The following is a 22,061-nucleotide window of genomic DNA, read 5'->3' as shown; positions in this document are numbered from 1 at the left end:
ATCAAAAGATCTTTTTCTTCTCTAGGTGAAGGAAGATGCACAAAATCTTTACAGCGGTTATTTCTCTCTATCACCCTGTGTTTCCTCCAGATCCCCTCTATTTCTTGATAGGTTAGGAAGCACAACTTGCCTATTTGCAAATGTAGTGCCACAGTTGCCTGTGGGGTATCAACAGCACAAGAAGTGTCTGTCAGGTAATCTGCTGTGACCCAAGTGCTGGCATAAATTAGAGCAGCTATAGGATAACTGCCATGTGTACTCACCAGCTGTGTGAGACTAGCATAGCAATTCCCTTGTCAGTGCCTCCAGAGGCATTTGCTAGCTCCATGCCCTTCAGAAGAAGTGAAGATATTCCCTAACAACCTCTACAGACCTGTTAGCAACCATTGCTCCTATTCTCTTGCTCTACAGGCACTGTAGAGGCAAGGCACTGTCAATCTTGCTGCCTTCTCTGAGCATTTTAGGCATAGATTGTAGTCCCAGTAACAAAGCTTACCTAAAAGGATAACTCACAGTTCTCCTCTTGCAACAGCTGCAGAAATCCTGCTGCCTGTACCAGGGCTGAAGTTTTATGAAGAGTTCATAAAAGCATGTAAGAAAATTAGGTTTTATTTTTTTTAAGTTTTCAGTATAAATTATGTCCAGTAAACCAGATACTTTGCATTCATAATCTGCTTTCTCCTAGATGATGATTTTTACACCACTTATCCAAAAGTGATCTTACCCATGCCACAACAGCAACGACACTGCAAAGCTTTTGAGAAAATTTAAGTGCTTCAAATGATCTCTAGTGTACCGTTAAGCATCCAAATAATGTCATCCAAATGACATTCATCCCTTGCTCTATTCCACCACTTTCTTTCAGATTTCCATTTTAATAAAAAATTCCCTACAGAGTTTCTTAAAAATCCTCCATTAAACCCTTCTGTAAAGATGAGTTTATCTATAAATGGCCCATGAAATGATACAAATTCCTTCAATCTTACTCTCAAAATGAGGGCAGATGAAGAGGCAACAGTGGTTCACTTATATGGCTAACTGACAGTGGTACAGATTTCAAAAATCCTTTCTAAAAGTTGAGTTTTGTTTTTTTTTTTTGTAAAGAAAACGTATCGCAAAGGTATGGCTTATGTAGAGTATGGCCTACTGCAGACTATCTTATCAGTCTGATTTATGAATCCTGTATTACAGCAATTAGCACTTTCTGTATCACTTCATTTTAAAAGAGACCCTCTTCAACATAGAAGTGAGCTTGTGTATCAAAATAATACAAACATATCCTGCTTTGAAGGACTGCTTTTTTCAGTTTCTCAGAAACTGATTGAAATTTTAGGAAAGGCAAGTGGTTCCAGAATATTTTATCTCTTTGTGCCTAACAAATCTCATCCATTGAAGGTGTGTGAGAAAGAACAGGAAACTGGTTCACATCAAATTTTGTTGGACGACAAGATGGAAAATACTAAATAATGATAAGGTAACCACTACCATTGTGATACCACTTAGGCTCCTATGTCAAACAGCAGAAACTTTATGCCACAAGGATTCCTGCACTTTGGGGAGAAATCTTATTAGCACTGTGCTCCTCCTTTAGTCCTGAAGTGCTCTCCAAGACTATTTGGAAATTAGGTTATGGCTTTATGTGGTCTGACTCAGGTAAAAATTTGGTAAGTGAACACAGTAAGATGGGGTGAATATGCCACTGTGGTGATAGGTAAATGCTCTCTAATTCCAGAAACATGTACAACACAGTCTCAATTACCGATACTACTTTATGAACTGTGGAATTGGAGTAATCTGGAGTGTGAAGCTTGCCATTATAAACTAGCTTGGTTTTTAGATATAGGAAACATTAGAGAATTTTTAATATTGAGTTCTAGCAAGTGCTTCAGTCTTATAGGTATTCCTTAACAGCGTCATAAAACTGTCATTTTTTCCCCTCTCAAATGCCACCAGCAATAATTTAATTAGCCACTTGCTGCTTTCCAGCTGTTTTTAGCTTTATTGATCTGGTTTGACAGCCTTCCAATGACAAAAAAATTGTCATATATTTGTTACGACTACTATCAACCACCCTATTCAACCAGTTTAAGTGACCCTTAGCAGACAAAAAAGAAAGATTATATAGAGCAGTAACAGAAGGAGCCATTTGTTGCCTTTCTTTGAAAGGCAACAAGTGGCTCCTTCTAAGAAACCCCTCAAGAACTGACAAAACACAGATTCTCTTGTTTCTATAATCCTAATAAATAGCAACACATACAGAATGTTTTCTATCATTCAGTGAGATTTGCCTTAGCATGTTTTCTTTTGCCATCAGGAAATTATAATTGCTCTTTTGTGCTTTAGATTAGGTTTGCAGGAACTGAAGCTCAGCCAAAATTTTATCTATAATTACCTGATTTTATTAAAAAAGCATGTGAAAGGGGAAAATAAATTCACTATTCAATAGCAGTTTGATCACAATCCCAGGTTTTTAAATGCCAAATATGCAATAGCTCAGTTTACCAATATAAGTATCCCTTCTGTTAAGTTAGCACTTAACAGAAAGCTGTGGGCACACTGGTGGTTAACTTACTGTCTCAGTTCAGTCCTCAGCAGTAGCTGACTTCTTAACAACTGCAGCACAGCAGTTTATCTTAGAAATATCAATTTAAAAGCTTCCAGAGAAGATGGTCCATATCTCTTCTGCCTGCTCATTGTTTGTTCTTGTCCCTGTGGCATATTTACATCATTGAGTATCCTAGTGACTGCTGCAGGACAAGGCAGATCCTGGACAGAAGCTATTTTTGGCACCTGTATTTGCTCCATTGATGTTTTGCAATCCAGCAGTTTTTACCTGTACAATTACCTGTGAAAACAAATTCAGACTACTAAGTGAAAGAGAAATCAGTGGATTCTACCCATCTTTGAGCAGGATTTGGGAAAGGAGATAATTCAAGAGAGCCAGCATGCTTCACCTCCTGCCTGACCAACCCACTGGCTTTCTACAGTGGAGTGACTCCATCACTGGAAAGGGAAGAGCTATGGATATTATCTACCTGGACTTCCATAAAGACTTTTATATGGTCGACAACAACGTTCTTTGTTCTAAACTGGATTTGATGGGTGGGCTGTTCAGTGGATGAGAAGTTGGTTGGAGGATGGCATCCAGAGGGTGGCCGTCAATGGCCATGTCCTGATGGAGATCAGTGACAAGTGGTGCACCTGCGGGGTCCTTACAGGGACCAATGCTATTTAATATCTTCATTAACATGACAGAGATTAACGGATCAAGTCCACAGATGACACCAGGCTGAGCGTGGGATTGACACACCTGAAGGATAGGATTCCATCCAGAGCGACTGGACAAGCTCAAGAACTGGGCCCATGAAAATCTCATGAGTTTCAACAAGACCAAGTCCAAGGTGCTGTAACTGGGTTAGAGCCACCCCCACTGTCAGCACAGGCAAGACTGTCAACAAGAGCAGCCCTAGGGAATAGAATTTGGCTGTGCTGGTGGGTGAGAGGCTGGACATGACCCAGCCATGGGCACTCCCAGCCCAGAGAGCCAAATGTGTCCTGGGCTGCATCCAGAGCAGCGTGGGCAGCAGGGGAGGGAGGGGATTCTGCCCCTCTGCTCTGCTCTGGGGAGAGCCCACCTGGAACCTGCATCCAGCTCTGGGCTCCCAGCACAGGAGGGACATGGAACTGTTGGAGTGGGAGTAGGTCCAGACATGTTCAGAGGGCTGGAGCACCTCCTGTATGAAGACAGCCTGAGAGAGCTGGGGTTGTTCATCCTGCAGGAAAAGGCCCCATGGAGACTGTACAGAAACATTTCAGTACCTCAACAGGGGCTAGAAGAGAGGTGGGGACAGCCCTTTTTGTCAGTTCTGTTGCAACAGGATGAAGGGTAATGGTTTTAAACGATAAGAGAGTTCCATTAGACATAAGGAAGAAGGTTTTGTTTCAATGAGATTGGTAAATTACTGAAAGAGATTGCCCAGGGAGGTGGGAGATGCCCCATCCCTGAGAACATTCAAGGTCTGCTTCTTCAATGTTTTCTATCTCAGCTTCCAAGGCTTTTGCCTTCTTGTGTCACTGAGCCCTTTAACATCTGCTGAATCGGTGACTCCCATACACTTCAGACCTAATTTTGGAGATGCATTTTAAATCTGGGAAGATTTAAACAGAGCTGGGAACTAATGCAACAAAATGCTGTAGTTCAGCAATTTTACACATCAGTGACATCATTACAGTGTCTAACTTCATACTCGTATGAATAAACAAGAAAAATTCTAAAACATAATTTTATCTGGGATGTATGATTTTGGTTTAAATACATAATTTTTTAACAAAGTTTGTGTAAAAAATTAAATGCATTGGTATGATGCTATTAAAAGGAGATAGATTTCCTTAGTTTCCTTTAGTTTTTCCATAATCTAAATTTGTAATCAGTACCTAAATGGAGCAGAAGGCTGACATTGAAAGTGTGAAGGAACAAAAGGTGGGGCAAGACTGCAAAAGTTCCTGCTGACTGCCAACTTTTGTAATTGGAAGGCATTTTAACCACAAAAAGATAAATTCAGATGTGTGATAGCATTGGTACTGCCATTTTGCTTATTAAAGATATCTCCCATATGTTTTACTGAGTTCAAAGCCACAAAATTCCAGTAACACAGTAGCTGACTAGATATTTACAATGCAGCGTGGGGGAAAACCAAGAGGAAAAAAATGTAGGTATTTTGGGGTCCAAAAAATCAAGCAAAAGAAAAAATATTTTAGTATTACCTTGTCATTTGGTCCATCAGCAGCACTCAGGCAAAGCAGTGGGATGCAGTGCTACAGAAATGTTTTTTCATAACATGTTTTCATTGCTTCTTGAATGGCACTATGAAGTATTCTGTATCCAGGGCATAAATTATGCCCTATGCTAGTCCTTCAGTGACTTTTTATTAAATATTTTTCAGTTCTTCCTTTCTTCCTGTGATTTCTTTCCTGGTATTTCTTGTGCTATTTTTTCACATATACTTTAATGGCTACTGTAATTAAATTTTGTGTTTAGATACAGACTCTGTTTCGTGCACTGTGTCTTCTCCTTCCTTTCAAATATATGTCCTTTAATTACTCACTTTTCCCCCCACATATCAGGGCTTGTAAAATAGCTTATATACACACTATCTTTCTATTTCACGTGCAAAAAACAAAAATCATTTTCTTGACTCCTTATATATTTTCCCATGCACTTTCTTTCCCATCACCCACCAGTATCTAGACCTGTCATATACACAATATTTATGCTTTATTTTTTGTACTTCTTTTGCCTGGTGCCAAGCTCAATCCAGGAAGACCTGGTAGCTCCCTGATGAGCACAGCACCATGTCAAGCCTAAAAGAAAAAGAAGAATCTTCTCTGTGGTTTCCTGCATGCTCCCTTTGTCCACATCCATGTTTCTTTCAGAGTGGACTCTCTTCTAAGGGTTCCATGTTAAATCTTGATCTCTCTGGTCTCTTTCACACAAGTGCAAGATCAAGTGATCTGCCCTTGTGTCTGTCCCTTAAACATTGGCTGACTGTGGCAGAAGTAATAACTGATATATTTTTACAGACAAGCTAGATCTTCTGTTACCAGCTGTTCTGTAGTGCAAAACAGTGTTTCCCATTCAGTTTTACTAGAACATTTCCCTATAACCTTTTTGGTTAAAAACACCTTAGTTTCTGGATGTCATCCAGTAACAGCACATGTTGGAGGAATGGCTCAATGCTTGGTCCCAGTTAAACAGATTTGCTTAACTTTGTCACCAAAAAGTCTTCAATTGTAACTCACATTCAATTTTTTACCAAACAAAACCATTGTAGGAATGTAACAAATAAATTACCATAGGTGAATGTACTTTGTTTCAGCCATACAGATGTGGTTGCAAGGTTACATCAGATAAAAACTACTGCCCAAAAGCCTTTGTTTAAAGGAACATCATAATTTAAAATGTGATGATGTACCATGTAACAGTTCAATATATGAAGATACAATGGAAAACTAAAGCATCTTTAGGCACAAAGCACTAAAGCACCTGTGGCACAAAGCTGCAAAAGATCCCATTTAGTTTAAATAATAATAAAGCGCATCATATCTAAAAAGAGAAGAAGAGGGACTAAGAATTGCCAGCTCAGCTATCGCTTCCAAAACATGTGCTTGCTGGTCAGAACAAATCAGGTGTGGAAGGTATATAGTTTTGATATTGCTCCAGACTGCCCCAGCATTCCTCTCTCTGCATGTACAAGTGGAATGTACAAGGGGAAAAGCTTTCAGGAAGAAAGTAAAGCAGAGGTCTTCTTTAAAAGATGTTTTATCTTCCACTCTCCTAAAATAAGAAAAGATACACAGCTCTCTGGATCTACATCCTTACTATCTATCCTGTCACCTGTGAAACACATTTTACTGCATTGCTCACTTTTTTCTTCAAGTGCTGGTAGCACTGTACGCAGACTGCACAGTGCCTGCTCCTGGCAATCACTCACTAAGCATTAAGGTGGATCCCCAGGCACCATGATACCTTGCACAAACTCAGGCTGCTACTCCTTATCCTGAAATTGTCCTTACCTAGTAGCAGGTCTCAGTTTTGGTTTCAAAGTCGAACTACACCAAGCAGTTCTCCCTCTGGTCACTCACAGTTAGACCATCATCTCCAAAGCAGTTGATTTGCTTTTCTTTCCTTTAGCCAACAGTGCATGGATAGATGTGAAAAACAAGAATAATTTATTGCTCCATATTACCCTAATCAAGAACGAGAGCAAGTCATAAAGGCTTCCGAAATAACCAGTAATAACATTGTTAGTAATCTCAAGCACAAGCATTTTTAATTTTGTTTTAATTTCTTTTTTTCCTTTTTTTTTACAGAAATCACCTAAAGGCAATTTACCTGCTCTAAGTAAAACTGTTTGGCACCAATGTTAACTAGAATACATGTCTTTTAGGAATATCTTTATTGAATCTGCAGCCTGCAGTATAGATTACATCACTGGATCTCTGCCTACATGGTTAAGCTCTCCACTAAGACCAGGTTAATACTGAACCAGCAAGGATGCTTTTAATTTATCTTTAAAGTCCCTACAAATAGAAGACATCTGTTGAATAATAAAGTGAATGGAAAATAAAGATTTAAAATGACAGTTTGTAGAAGTTAATATATGTGCTGCCTTACATCTTAATAGCCATTATTTCTTTTATTAAAATATAGAACTGCTAAGTAAGGTTCTGAAATTTGAGATAAAAGACTTGAAAACAAAACAAAACAACAAAGGAAAAGAAAAGGGAAAAAAAAAAGGGATCACACAAATCCCCTGGTTATGTTAATTTTCCTAGATGTAAGCATTGCAAAGCTTTTGCTTTTCCTTACTTTAGTGTAATTCTGGTATGAAGGAGACCAGAGGAAGAAATGAAGTAATAATATTTAGAACACTTTTAACTTACAGCAACAGGCAAATGGAAACTATTTGAAGTAGGCCTGGAAACTTATTCACTAAAATATTCTAGTTCAGCAGTTTTGTGTGGCAGCGAAATCATAAAACTGTAATAGAAATATCATATATTAGCTCAAAAAGTTTCAATTCTGTAGCAACACATACTGCAAATGGGGAGACCCAAGAGAAAGAAAAATAGGAAATTGAGAGTGAGTCATGACAAGTAATCTTATTAATCAAGTGAATACATGCTGATGGAAGAAAATTTAAATTATTCTAAGAAATTAATGATTAAAAATGGATTACACAGTACTTACAGATGTACAACAGATATTCAGTGATATTCAGTAATTTTAAATAGTTAGACTTAGGGAAACATCTCATTTTGCTGCATTTTAGGACCACAATTATCATTACTTAACATCATGGCTAATTTTTGTGTGTATCTAACACAGAGATTTTTTTTCTCCTGATCTGGTTATCTTTTAAAAATACAGCAGAAACCTAAATCTTTTCCTCTGTCAGCAACTCATCAATTTCTAACCCCTGTTTTTTCCCACAAATTTTAACTGATTTCAAGTTGCAGGAAAATATGATATAGACTACACGTGTGGGGGGTTTTTTGTGCCCTAAAGCTGGCATCATTTTTTGGAGCAAAACGTTTGATGTAGGAAACTACATCTTAAGTAATTGTGGTGACTAGTTAAGACATCAAAAGAAGTTCAAATTGTTTATTTCCCTCTGATTAAAAATAAGTGGTTTTTAACTCATGCTGCTTACAACTACCCAGTTACAGAGAATGTGCAATACACTCCTAGGAGTCATTTTATCAGCATAGTAATTTTTGGGAAGTATCTTGAACTATTATCAAGCACACCGTAGAGCAAAGGCTCCAGAAGGCAGTTTTCTGCACAGCTGGCATTTGCAGAGTGCAGAAGGCGCCTCTCTCTGTACTGCTCTTTGGGAACACCATCTGGCACCTTTTCCCCCAACATGTTCCATGATATGGTAGGACCCAAGTACATGATGCAGGTCCATGCGCCCCATGAGGTTTTGCCCCTTCCTTCAAAGCCCTTGGAGTGCAAACAGAGGGAAGCCATGTCAGACCAGGGTCTTTTCACCTGGGGACAGTGAGAAACATGATCTACACAAGACAACCTGCCACCCCCTCAATGAATCCCCAGTTTGAGACCCTCCTTTCATTCCTTCCTGATTAAAATGGCCCTTTTGCTTCTTAAGAGCAGCGGGTGGCAGCAAGCACAGCTCCTCTGTGCCTGTTTGAGCTGCCAACCCATCGTTCCATGGCAGGCCGTGGGCAGCACAGGTGGCAGCACAGGGGTGACTTGGGCACAAGGTGCTGACTCCCGTGGCTGAGCCTCACGCCTCCCCCTGGCCTTCTGCCTTTCTTCAGCTTGAGAGCCAGTACCCTGATGCAGGGTACACTCATCAAGTCCCAGAGAGCCCAACATGATGTTTTTCCTTCATCCAGGAGATGCAAATGCTCTGTTAAATTAAACACTGCAACTGGGAAAACATGCCATGATGCAGTGGTTTGGGGATTTCTGAGGTTTCTGAGTAGCGAATGCTGAGATTTTATTTTTTTTTTTAAGAATGGTTGTGTCTGAAAAGCCAAAGTATGAGCTGTTCACAACCCACTTCCCAACAATGTAGCCAGGAAAATTATTCCCAGGGGAAGGAGGTTTGGGGAAGAATCGATTGTTATGTTCTATAGTGAATTCACTTGTCACGCATTTACAAAGGGACATTATACACATAGAAATTTCATTTTACAATCAAGATTATGATTCAGATTAGAACAGCAAACAGTTGATTAACACAGATATTCCCATCTTAATCTATACATACATAACATTACTCTAACACTTTTGTGCTTTTTTTTTTCTTTTAATATGATCTCCTTAGAAGGCATATTATTCCTTAGACAAACTAACACAAGTTCTCAAGTTATCTCAGGATAGTTATTTCAAAAGAAAATGCAATATTTCATAATAAACATTTATAATCAGGTTTTTAACAAAGTAATTCATCATATAAACAAATGAATCAGTCAAGACACTAAATAAATATTTGTACTGGTAAATGCTAGCATTTTGCTTATATCGTGTAGGACCTGATCCTGCAAGCCCTCTGTATACATCTTTATCCCCACTGAATGATTGGTTTCATTGCTTGTTCTAATCTACTATTTTACTTTGAGCTGAGCAAATACTTTCTGGCCACTAAGTTAAGTAATTCGAATAAACACTGGAATACATCCCAGCAGACAATGATTTCCTTAGATATCTTTCTAAGTCATTAGGTTTTTTCTTGTTTATGAAATCATCACAAATATTTATCAACAGGCAATCAGGTTTTGGTATTTACAATCTGAGTTGCATTGGTTAATTGAGATTTTTAAAATATATCAGGTTCCTTATTCTTGGCTTTTTTAAGGAAAAAAGCGTGACTTTTGCACTCAGTTTGAAGAGCAATTTCCAAGAATTATAATATAAATTGAAAGTTAATTTTTCTTTTGTCATACATTTGAGTTAACAATGCTAGGCTAGGAAGGCAAGAGCCTCCAGGAAAATAACAGCCCAGGAATTCTGCTTGAGGAGGGCTGGTACAAACATGAATTACAGTCTCTGTTCTCACCTCATGCCTTTCCAGGGCAAGGAAATGGCCTTTCTTAGAGCACACTATGGCCAGTCTTTTAATTCTGAATTTACTCACTCCTTGTCAAGGTTGCCTTTTTCTTTGCATGGTAATTCCAGAACAGAGAACCACAGATAACAGACATTAACTGACCTACATACCCTCTTCAAACCTTAGGGAATAACCTGGATTCCTCCCACAAACAGATGTGCCAGTGAATTCCAATCACTTAGTTCTTTTGGGGGGTTTGGGGGTTTTTTTTGGTTGGCTTTCTTTTTTAAGGAAACACAGAAGCAGTCAGTTACAGCTAAAAATTCACCACTTTTTCTTGCCCAGCTCGGTTTGAAATACAGTTTGAAATCAAGGGTACTGAGTTTATTGATGTACCCACTGTAATAGCTTAAGTTTAGCTAAATTCTGATGGTTTCCTGAATGTCTCTAAGCTCTTACCACAGTATAGCATGAAATGCTCCAAGCATCTGGCAAAAGAAACCCAATGATTGTAGCAAATCATTGCCTGAAACCCAATGATTGTAGCAAATCACTGCCTGAACTGAAAAGTGGAACATTGAAATTACTCTCTCTATATATCTATATATATAGGGATATACACACACGCACACACACACATATATATCCCTATATAAACATTTCTTTAAAATACCAAAATTAATTTTGTCATTTCTCCTGTTGGTATTAAATACTTTACTTCATGAATCCACGATATGGCACCTTCAGGTGGTTTGGAGAAATAAATCTGAAAACAGTCTTATAACCTCCACTAATATAAATATATTGGCAAGGAACTTTGACCAGCAATAGTAAATTTTGAAACTTAAATAACTATTCTACAGTTACTCTAATTTTAACAACAAGTTGTTACTGACTACCAATATTCATGAAAATGTAAAACAAAAACTAGAGCTTTAACTTTTAACACTGAAGTGCAGCCTTATGAAAGGAATGTAAAAGCAAATGATGTATTAGAGACTCATTCTAAAAAGAGAAAGAACAACTTATCCTATATGTTTCAAAGTAAGAACACTGTATGCTTGCACTTTACAATAAATGACCATGTTGAGTCATAGTTTCTTCTTGCCTACAAATGAAGGATCTTGGCTCAAATAATCTTCAAAGTGTAGATGAGCATTTGATTAAATCCTGTTTGTTGTGAAAACAAAGTTCATTTACACTTTGACTGAATAACAATAAGGAGTTTGTTTTAATAATAAGACATTTAAGGACCTTGGTAGCCAGTACCAGTTGTATTTGCAAGTAGCTCCTCAGCTTTACTCTTTTTTTTAAAAAATAAACGTACAGTTATAGTTATTCATTTACTTTAAAAATTCTAAAGATGAAGGAAAGTAGCGTTTATACATATAAGTCCTCATATAAATTATAAAACTCAAGTTTATCTTAGAGAGTTCCATCCCCAGAAAAAGCATAAAGCACTTTTGTGGTACCTTCACCAGTAAATATTTGTATCACATCAAATCTGAGAAATGCAACAAAGATGATACTGAATCCAAAAACTGAAAGACAACATTCTTCTAATACAGTCCCTTGTGATGAATATGCTCCATGGGCTTGTGTGATTTCCATGACAAGACTGAATTTCAAATAAAGGAAATATGAAGGAAGTCACCTCACCAGTTCACTAGGTATAAGAAACGTCAGTGAACAGCAGAGTCAGCCCATTTGAGGTCAACAGTCTTTGGAAGACTACAAGCAGGGAGTTTAAAACTACAACAGCAAAATCAAATAACAGCAATGAGGTAAACTCCCCTAAAAAGGCCAAATAGGCTGAGTTGTCAGGAGAGAGTCCAATTGTACCTGACACCCAAATGTTTCTGTAGCCAGAGTCCAGCGAGCTGCATGGTAGAGGCAAATGTACTTGCTTTGGACCCTAAGCACATTTTATATTGTTTCGGATCTAAGTTGGGGTCACACTGAACAGGATGAAAAATATGGACAACTCCTACTTCCTGACTTCTGAAAGCCTTCAAACCAGATGTTATCACTTTAGTAAAGAGATCTACGTCCTCAAGTCCCCAGCCTTGAATCGAGGTATCAAATCCACCAGCAGTAAGTAGGTCACTTTTGTAAATACAGGTAATTCCAAATCCATACTCCCTCCAAAATCCAGTTCTTTTTGTGAAAACAAAACTACTGTCAGCTGGAGGGTTGCCTCCATATATTACTTTTGGATCGTATTGGCTGAAGATGATAGGGTAGTAAACCTGTTCTCCCTGAATAGTGTTATCTCTGCATCGCTGGAGGAAGTCAGATGTGAATACTAGATCAACATCACAGAACAGCAGCAAAGTGTCATTGTCAAAGTGAGATGAGGCCATCTCAAGAGCCAGACCTCTAGAAAACTTTCCTGACATCGGAATCAGGGTTATATCTGCCTTGGGATACTTAATGCTGTATTCTTTCATTAGCTCTATGTGTTTGCTAGAGTCTGGGCCCGAATCAGAACTGAAGAGAATTATTGCCAACTTTACATTCTGCTTGGGAATCAGACAAGTCTTCTCAAAATTAACCATAAATCTTGAGAAAGTATCAAATCTCCCTGTGATAGGGACAAGAATATGTATTTTCTTGTCACTCTGTCCCCCAGTGTCTTTGGTGCCTTGGAATGACGAGGAAAAAATCTTTAAAGAATTTGAAAGGAAAGAGAAAGATTGAGTGTCACCGTTGGTGTCCTCCAGCAAGCTTTTTACATCCAGCTCCTCTGCTTCTTTGAAGAAAGGTTTGCTAAACAATTGCTGAAGGTAAGCATGGCGTCTCACTGGAACTGTAACTTTCCTTCCTTTATGCCTTTTGTACAAAAGCAGTAAATCCAGGATGTACTCTACTCCATGCAGAGGGTCTACCCTGCGGTACCCATACTGTATTTCCTTGAAATCAATGAGTCTTCCTCTGGATCTGGAGTTCTCATTTATCATTTCCATGACCTGCATCACAGTATCATCCAGTGCAGCCCGCAGGACGCTGCTCAGGCTCTGCCGGGGTGGCTGGTTCTCCACCATTGAGTAAAGAAACTTTCCTGTCAGGAACTCCCACTCGATGACTTCATCCCTTTCACGTGGCTGGAAGTTATTGAAAGACGGCACCACTCCCAGTTGCTGATCTTCCTTATTTATTTCAGTGTTACTGAGCTTGCTCATCAGGATGCTTTCTCGATGGAGCTGGATGGTCCGATGGCGCAGTTCGGAAATTTTGCGACTCAGTATGTAATTGTGCAGCCTATACTGGTAGGCAGGTCTTTTGTTTGGATGAAGTGTTATGGCTGTGTGGATCTTGCTGTTGTGAAGATCTTGAATGTAACCCTTGCGGTTGTGTTCATAGTTTTCGTGGAACAATTGCTGCATCTACAAAGAGAGAGAGAGGGGTGCAGGGGGAAAGAGACATTAAGTTGAATGTCTTCTACCCAGAAAAAGGACTCACATTGGTACTAGTATCATTACCTATTCTTATAGACCATGGTTATTTTTAGGCATAGAGTTTTAAAGCATTCAGTAGAAAATAGTTACATTGTTTTGATTAGAGTTTCAGTAGTGTCCACAGTAAGCAAATATTGTCCATTGTCTAAAGAAAAGGTCAATTATATTTGGTTTATCTTCATTTTATTCGGCTGCAGAACTAAGGGAAATGCATAGGCATAGGTCTGTGGGTAATAGGAGTTCATAAGTGCTATGCATGAACCACTGACTTCACTTCCATCTAAACCCCAGTTAGCACAGATCCTTAATGGAAGGTTAGCAACATTCACAATTTTTTAAAGAGCACCCTGTATTTGTGTCTGTGGAGCAAAAAGCTGACTGTACTGATATATGCAAATAGTTAGTGCTGCTTAACATTCAAAAACTGAATGGCCTTAACGAAAAATTTTTTTTCATGTGGACAGAGAATTCAATAATTGAAATAAAATCATTTTAATATACATTTTGTAAGATACACATATAATAGAGTATGTCAATTAAACGATTGTGATAGTGATTTCCAATTTATTTCTGTAGCAAGAAAAGACATTCTACTTCTGTCAAATTAGTAATTGTGATAGACTGAAGAGATATGTTTTGTGGCTGACAAGTCTAGTATCCAAAACATCTGGCCTTGATACTTTCTGTGCTGACTAAACATATCATGAAACTATCTTTGACTCAGTTTCCTCTCTAGAAGACAACTTAGCTCATTATTAATGTGATGAGTATTTATTCTTAAATGGGAAATCATATGAACTAGTAAAATACTGATATCATAAATATATTTAAAACCTGCTGCTCTTTGCTAACACCCACTAACTCCAGAGAATTATTTCCCATGACTGGCAGACAAAGGAGAAAGGGCTCACTTTTTTTAATCTGCAAACAGATTGGTCTGTAATTAATACATAAGGAAAATGTACTGCTTAGATAGAAAATGTTGTTCAAGAATGTGTTTTAAGCTTGAGCTGTAATCAGATTCTGACATGGGTATCGCAGTTTGTCTTTTATACATTGAAGAAATCAGGAGAGGTTAGTCCTAATTGCACAGTATATCTGACTCAAATAATTTAGCTCATTTTACTTCAACTCTTTCAAGAACAGAAGTTTTGACACTGGAAGTAATATTAAGAATAGGGCAATAGATGTAAAATAACTCCATAACTCCCAATTAACTCCTAAATAACTCCTAAGATAAGAATCACAAAAGCTATGTAATATTCATTAGCATGTAGAAGACATAAACATTGTCACATTTAGAAAAACAGAACTTTAATATAGAACTTCTGGACTGCCCCTCCCATTTCATTCAGACCTCAAATGCCTCTGCTTGAGCAAACATGGCTGCTACTATCACTCAGTTTACCATTTTTGAAGTTAGTCATATAACATGTAGAAAAGCAACAGACACATTCTGATAAATACCTTAAGCTATGTTAAATTTGCCTCTGATAAAACAGCTATCTCTGTTATATTAAAGTGAAAATGAATGTGAAAGAAAGATACAATGTTACAACATTACTCATATATCCCTTATTCACAGAACCTACCTAAAGCTCTCTGAAAACATTTGTTCTGTCTTGAAATGCGGGTGGTTTGCTTGTTATATGAGATGAGATGAGATGAGATGAGATGAGATGAGATGAGATGAGATGAGATGAGATGAGATGAGATGAGATGAGAGTTTGGCTGATTTCCTTGTAATACATAGAATAGGAACCAACATCATCAGGCCTGTTAGTGTTTTAACTAGCAGTGCTGAAAAAACTTAAATATGGCTTTCTTGAGAATTAGAGATGGTCACAGGCAGGACAGATGGATTAGAGATTGAAAGGGAAAACAGTGTTTAGGAAAGAGCTGGGTGATGGCATTTGCTCTTTGGAAAAACTATTTTCTCTTCTCGCTCTACAATTTACATTTTGAATAAAGAAAAAAGAACAGCAGATGTGGCTAGATTTCCAGCTCTCCAGTTATAAGTTACACTTCCTTCCTGGTCTGCTTTACTTAAAATTGTATGCTGTGAGCTCTGCAAGGTGGCACGCTATGCTTTTGCATTGTCCACTTTTCCTGCAAAAAGCTGAAGGCATGATTTTTACATCAACAATTTCACAGCAAAGACCCCTTAAAGGAAAATTAGGAAAATGTGTGATGTTGAAAACAAAAGAAAGAAGGGCAGGTGGGTTGCATGACTTTCTCTTCTAAGTAGTCTAATGAACAATGTTATTTGAGTATAAATGAAACAACCATTAACTTTACCCATTTACAACCATTAACATTTAAAGTATGTGATTTTTCATAGTTAAGTACATGAAAGTTTTATGTAAAGTAGCAAAATGGATTTTATCCAAAAGATTTGCAGCAGATGACATATTGCTGCAAAGCTAAATGCTGTCCTCCAATTGTGCAAATTCTTCTGTAACCCTTGACTTATTACAAAATCAGCTTTACAGAACATTCATTAGCATCACTTATTTAACAGAAATAAATTTATGTTGACATAAATACTGCATTTTTTACACATTCCAATTTCAGATGCCTGGGTTTATTTTATATGCTCCACTGAAAAAATGGGGAGAAGATATACTCCATTATAATACTTATTTTGGTTTTGATAATCAACAGCAGATTAAAAGTAGCAATGAAAAGAAATTCAATCAACTCAGTAATGCAGTACTATGACACATATGCAAAACTGTACTAATCCATTTTCAGGTATGTTACTGGAAACTCTTAATAGATCCTCATTTAGAGAAAACAGAACAAACATGACAACTGAAGATAGCCTGCTTTAATCTTGGCACAGAAATTTGTTCTTAATGTTGCAAGAAAAAATGTCTTATTACAATTCAACTTATTAACACCTAAATGAAAGCAATTCAATTTGATCCTAACTTTGCTTTGAAATTTCTAGGCAAGATGGTCAAGCCCAGAAGGCAAAGGGAAGGATGATTAAATTTCCCGGAAAATGGATTTGTGTGAGAGTCTGAATTGAAAAATGTAGTTATAAATTATGGCGCAAAGGAGGTGGGTTTAGGAAGTAGCAAGATTTATTGACTATAAATTAAAATTATTCAGCATGGTAACAGTAAACCTTCCTGCAAAAGTTTTCATGATTTTGAATAGCAAAGTAATAAAATGCCAGATTAAATTCTAGATAGATAAATGCAAAGTACATAAGAGGAACACAATCCTAACTCTGCCTGAAGAATGAAAAACTATGTAAGCTGTTAGGACTCTGTCCTAACAGTACCAGTCCACACAGTATGCAATTTTGTGTAGGTGTCACACAGAGGTTTAGCTATGATGAAAAGAAAAGCAAATAGCATGAGGACAAGTCTAGAGTGAATCAGAAGCTTCATTACATGGTAATGTCCATAGCACACCAGCATCTTGAAGACTGTGGCCAGGCACCTTGTCAGTATCGTCCCATCCGAAACTGATAACACAGAATTATAGAATGTTAAGGGTTGGTAGGGACCTTAAATATCATCTAGTTCCAAGGGCAGAGATACCTTCCACTAAACCAGGTTGCTCAAAGTATTATCCAACCTGACCTTTAACAGTGTCCAGGTTGGGATATCCACAACCTCCCTTGGACAACCTGTTTGTGTCTCACCACCCTCACAGGAAAGAATTTCTTCCTAACCTGTAGCCTAAGTTTTTCCTCTTTTAGTTTGTACCTATTACTCTTTGTTCTTTCAATACAGTCCCTAAAGAGTTGCTCTCTGGCTTTTATGTAGGCCTCCAGATAGTGGAAGGCTGCTGCGAGGTCTCCATGCAACTTTCTCTTCTCTGGAGTGAGCAGCCCCAACTTTCTCAGCCTTTGTACCTCTTATCAACTTCATGTCCTCCTCTGCACTTGCTCTAAGAGTCCCACATCCTTCCTGTGTTGGGGGCACCAGAACTGGCACTCCAGGTGGGCTCTCCCCAGAGCAGAGCAGAGGGGCAGAATTCCCTCCCTCCCCTGCTGCCCACGCTGCTCTGGATGCAGCCCAGGATCCCACTGGCTTTCTGGGCTGGGAGTGCCCATGGCTGGGTCATTTTGAGTTTGCCATCAACCATCATGTAAGTACAAAGGTACCAGCCAAGGCTACCAAATGATTACACATCTGGATCATTAAATAAACAGACAACTAGGGCAAAAGAGAGAAATCCAAAGAGGGCCAACTCTGAGATCAATGGAGTCAGAGTAAATAAGCACCATAAGAAAAATTGATAGGAATGGTACCACCTCTTCTCACATAAAGAACTATGACACTTACAAGGATGCACTCAAGACTCAGAAACAGATCTTAGTGGCACAGCAAGCTGCTGATGGTAAAATTTTGGATCACTTTAAAGAGTGAAGCAACAGCTTAGTGGGAAACTACAATCATTGCTATCCAGAAATCCTGCAGCTCTAGTTGAAGATATATCACAATATTACCTTATTGTCCTGTACCCCTCCTCAGTTTCTTCTACCAATTACCCCAGAGAGAGAATATTTCGCCAAATGAACATTTACTTTGACATCATACAACCAATTTATGTTCACTGAAAGCAGTGAATGGGAGAATTTCTCTTCAATTCAATATAATACCTGGAGGTCCAACATTTTATCTGTTCACAATGCATGACTTTGTGACTTTTCTGAATAGTTTGCTGTCTTCTGAATGGTTCTTAGAGCACAACTAATACAAGAGTTGGCATGGACTTCTGCTTGCCTTTTTCCATGCCAGATGAAACTAAAAGTTGGCAAGAAATACTAAAGATCTAATCATGCTCTGAGGAACTCTGAACTCCAAGCAGGAATTAAAAAAAAAAATAAGAAAGAAATCAGAATAAAGGCAATGTTTTATTATTGTGGAAGAAAAATACAATAGCTAACACACAAGCACAAAGTAATTTGCATTGCAAGTTCTGAAATCATTGTAATCACTGTGATTTACTGATGTAATAAAAAAGGAAGGTTCTTACTGCATATACACAAAAGCTCAAACGTACCAACTTTATTATTGCAAGACTATCACATATTAAAAAAAAGCCAACGGTGCTTTTTAAATTAACGCAATTTTTTTTGAGCATTAACAATATTTAACAGAGAAGACATAAAAATTTTCCATTCACTCGAGCTGTTCTTAAATCCACGGGAGTGCTAAACTGTTGACCATTTTAACTAAACTGGACTTTTAATAAATGTAGAAATAAGATGAACAGGAATCACTCCCGGTCTTTCTTCCCTCTGCTCTTTAAAGTTTAGCTCTGCTAAATATGAAGATTTATTCACTGCTGCCAGTGAATTCAGGGGACATTTCATCTGTATGAGGAAGATACGTAAATCTACTGCATTTGAGATGATACTGTTTTGCTGAACAACAGGAAGTTGAGTGCTTAAAAAAAATTCAGATTACTATAGGTACATTAGGATGGCCTTAATAATATGTACTATAATAAAATGCAACACTAAGTAACAGTTAATCTAAGTTTCTGGACAAGAAGACAGATATGAGCAGGTAAATTTTGATGCTCTGAGAAATACTATGAGCCTGGAGAAGACACGGATTAAGACTGGAATCATGAAATGCATATGAACTAGATAACAGAGAAGCAATAACAAGCTATGTACAAGTGGGCAATTATCAGTTTGGAGGGAAGTTATTACAGAAACTTCTAAGGAACAAAACCATTCCTAGTGACGCTGGCACAAAATCTTAGACACTGCTCATGACACATAGTCAAGGACATTTTGACAAAATAAGAAGAGAATATATAAGAGCCAGAGAACTTGTAAATTAAGAAGTTGTGGAAATTAAGTCGTTATAATAAAACAACACATAAAATGCTATACCCATGGTTGTAAGAGGTATGTGACTAAGTATCTTAGGAAAACTGACTTTTTAAACTGGAAATAATTGGCATACAAAGAAAACATGAGAATATCATCAGACAATAAGGTGACATGAAGACATAATTAAAATTCAGTGTGAATCCTCTACAGAAAAGGGACACAAAACTTAGTTTTGCATCAGTCAGAATATTTTAGAAAGATGCAACAAACAATTTCACACAATTCTAGGCCTGCATTTTTACCAAATGCATGGGACAAATCAATGTAAAAGAAACTTGCCAGGACTTTTCTGATTTAGCTTGTAAATTGACAAATTAAAAAGCACTGGTATACAAGGACAGCAGCATGCATGGAAAGAAACAGAAAAATGTCTTAAATTATCCTGGGCATAATCTAAGTGAAACAGTTGTGGAAAAGGCTGCATTTTAATAGTCAGCAGATTTAAGGAAGGTAGGCTGACAGTCTTCCAGCCTCCTCAGGTTTGGACTGCCTCGTGTCACTAAGCCCCTTCTTTGGAACAAACCAGCCTTCAGAAGACAAGCACCAGGGTAAGGTGGAAGGGATGACAGGTTAAGAAGCTGGTAATAACAGTTCCAGCTACAATGAACAACAGCCCCCTACTCACTGCCAATCTTTCCCCTAGGATGCGAAATGGAAATGGCTGACTCAGCAGTTTTTATGATCTCAAAGATCGGACTCATTTCCTGTTCTGGATGATAAAGGATGATAAAGGATCACAGAAAAGGTATAACTAATTTTTCTGTCATAGCTTAAGCTTCATGTAACTCAGTGATGTTCAGACTTGTGGTTGCTCCTACATACTTGGTCACTGAGAGAGCTCAGCAGAGAAAAGCAGGTTCTGCTATCAGGGGCTTACACAGTGAGACACCAACAAATGCACTGGGACCAGCTAAATGTTTACACCATGAGTCTTGGGAGCTGAACGTGCCCTCCATGGCATTAAACTAATACCCCTGCAGTCCAGCAGGCAGAGCCATCGGCAGTTTTGCCATTGTTTCCCTCATTACAGAAGGTGGTTTACCGCAGTAGCGTTGCCATCCAGGTGACAATCCTCAGCATGTACGTACTTTTGAACATCCTGGCAGTGCATGTGTGCTTCCTTAGGTAACAGCTTGATGCTAAAAAATTTTCCAAGGGCTAGAATTGTTCTCTGGCTTCCACACATCAAGTAAAGAAGCAATCCACCCTCCTTGAAGCCAAGTCTCCCACAACATCAGGGCTATATTCCAAACTGGATCTTGCCAAGGTTTGTACCCTGCCACAAAGGGTGCTTCAGCTCCTTACAACCAAATACGCTTCCTGGCCATGTGTCATACAGTATGAAATAGACAAAGAATTTATTATTAAGTGGTATTTCACAAATTTAAAGAACATTAATCAATAATTAATTCTTTCTTCATTTGTATCAAGCCACTAAAATACTCCATTGTTAAAAGAACACACATTATTGTCTACTAGTTAGCTATAACATGCATCAAGTACACTCTGTAAGAAACCCTAGTTTTTTATGTACATGTTTTATTATTACAGAATTCATACTATATTTTAAAAACATAGTAAAATTTGACCATAAAAGTAATACATATTCTTTTATACCAACACATCTTCAGTGCAAGACCCTAAACCTTCCTGAAGGCTCATACACAGCAATGCACCCGAGCATTTATCAATATTTCTTCTGACAAAACACAAACTTTTAAAATATAGAGTTGAGAACAATGCTTAATCATTAAGGAGCAAAAGAAGGAACTTATTTTGCCAACCTCCTACCCTTAAGCATAGTCCTGAAGGTAGTTTATAATAATTATTGAACCATAAGACTAAAAAACTAATCCTTTTGTTAGCAAAATAAGAATTATTAAAGTCTTAGTGCGCCTATGGAATTATTTATTAAACTAAGTGAAAGTTACAATTAAATCTATTACAGAATACATGTATTCAAAGTGTGTAAATACTTTTATTTTATAGTCTGTCCCTTTGTCACTATGTGACACATTTGGCCATACAGAGGCAGAAATATTAAGTGTGTCTAATATTAGCCTTCAATGTACACAACAGAAAAACAGGAATAAGTCTTTAAGGTTATATATTTAGACAGAAATATCAAGTTCTAACTTGATATGTTAAGGAAAAAATATGGAAAAGTTATTTGATGACTAATCATAATTTCTGAATTGTTTCTATGTGTTGTGACCTAAAGTATTTATATTTGTTTGATGATAAACTTTTCTAAAGCATGGACTCTTACATTTGTGTATCTGACGAAAGATTTAAATACTGTAATTATTCTCTGAAGTGCATGAATGCCACAAATGATGATTCCACATATACAAATTCTATAGAAACTAGAAATTTTTCTTTTTTTGGGTACTTTGTGGGTAGTATCACAGTTGAACTAGCAACACACCCTACTTTACAGGATTACCCCAGAAGGAATTTTTACTGAGAAACTTCCCTTTTGTTACACCAACAATCACGTCCTTTTCACTCCTATTCAGTAGTGCTCAGATGTTTACATTTACCTTATCCCCAAAGCTTTCCCTCCTACAAAAAACCCTACACTTCTAAAGAAAACATCCAAATACTGACAGCTAGTGTGGTGAACACTTTTTAGCATGGATATACTCAGCACTC

At 37.7% G+C, this 22,061-nt stretch overlaps 1 protein-coding gene across 2 annotated transcripts in view; it reads right to left on the bottom strand.

Annotated features, from left to right (window-relative positions):
• Positions 1–11,237: 11,237 nt before the first annotated feature.
• CHSY3 (chondroitin sulfate synthase 3) overlaps positions 11,238–22,061 on the bottom strand; it is a 140,248-nt gene continuing 129,424 nt past the window's right edge. For both annotated transcript variants that reach the window (XM_058824132.1, XM_058824133.1), the window contains one exon: positions 11,238–13,465. In XM_058824132.1, the coding sequence (XP_058680115.1) occupies positions 11,900–13,465 (1,566 nt within the window). In that variant the 3' untranslated portion in view covers positions 11,238–11,899. The remainder of the gene's footprint in view (positions 13,466–22,061) is intronic.

This window comes from Ammospiza caudacuta, chromosome Z (assembly GCF_027887145.1).
Source record: "Ammospiza caudacuta isolate bAmmCau1 chromosome Z, bAmmCau1.pri, whole genome shotgun sequence".
NCBI classification, from domain to species: Eukaryota; Metazoa; Chordata; class Aves; order Passeriformes; family Passerellidae; genus Ammospiza; species Ammospiza caudacuta.
The sequence above is the reverse complement of the archived record's forward strand: the minus strand, read 5'-3'. Positions and strand labels throughout refer to the sequence as shown.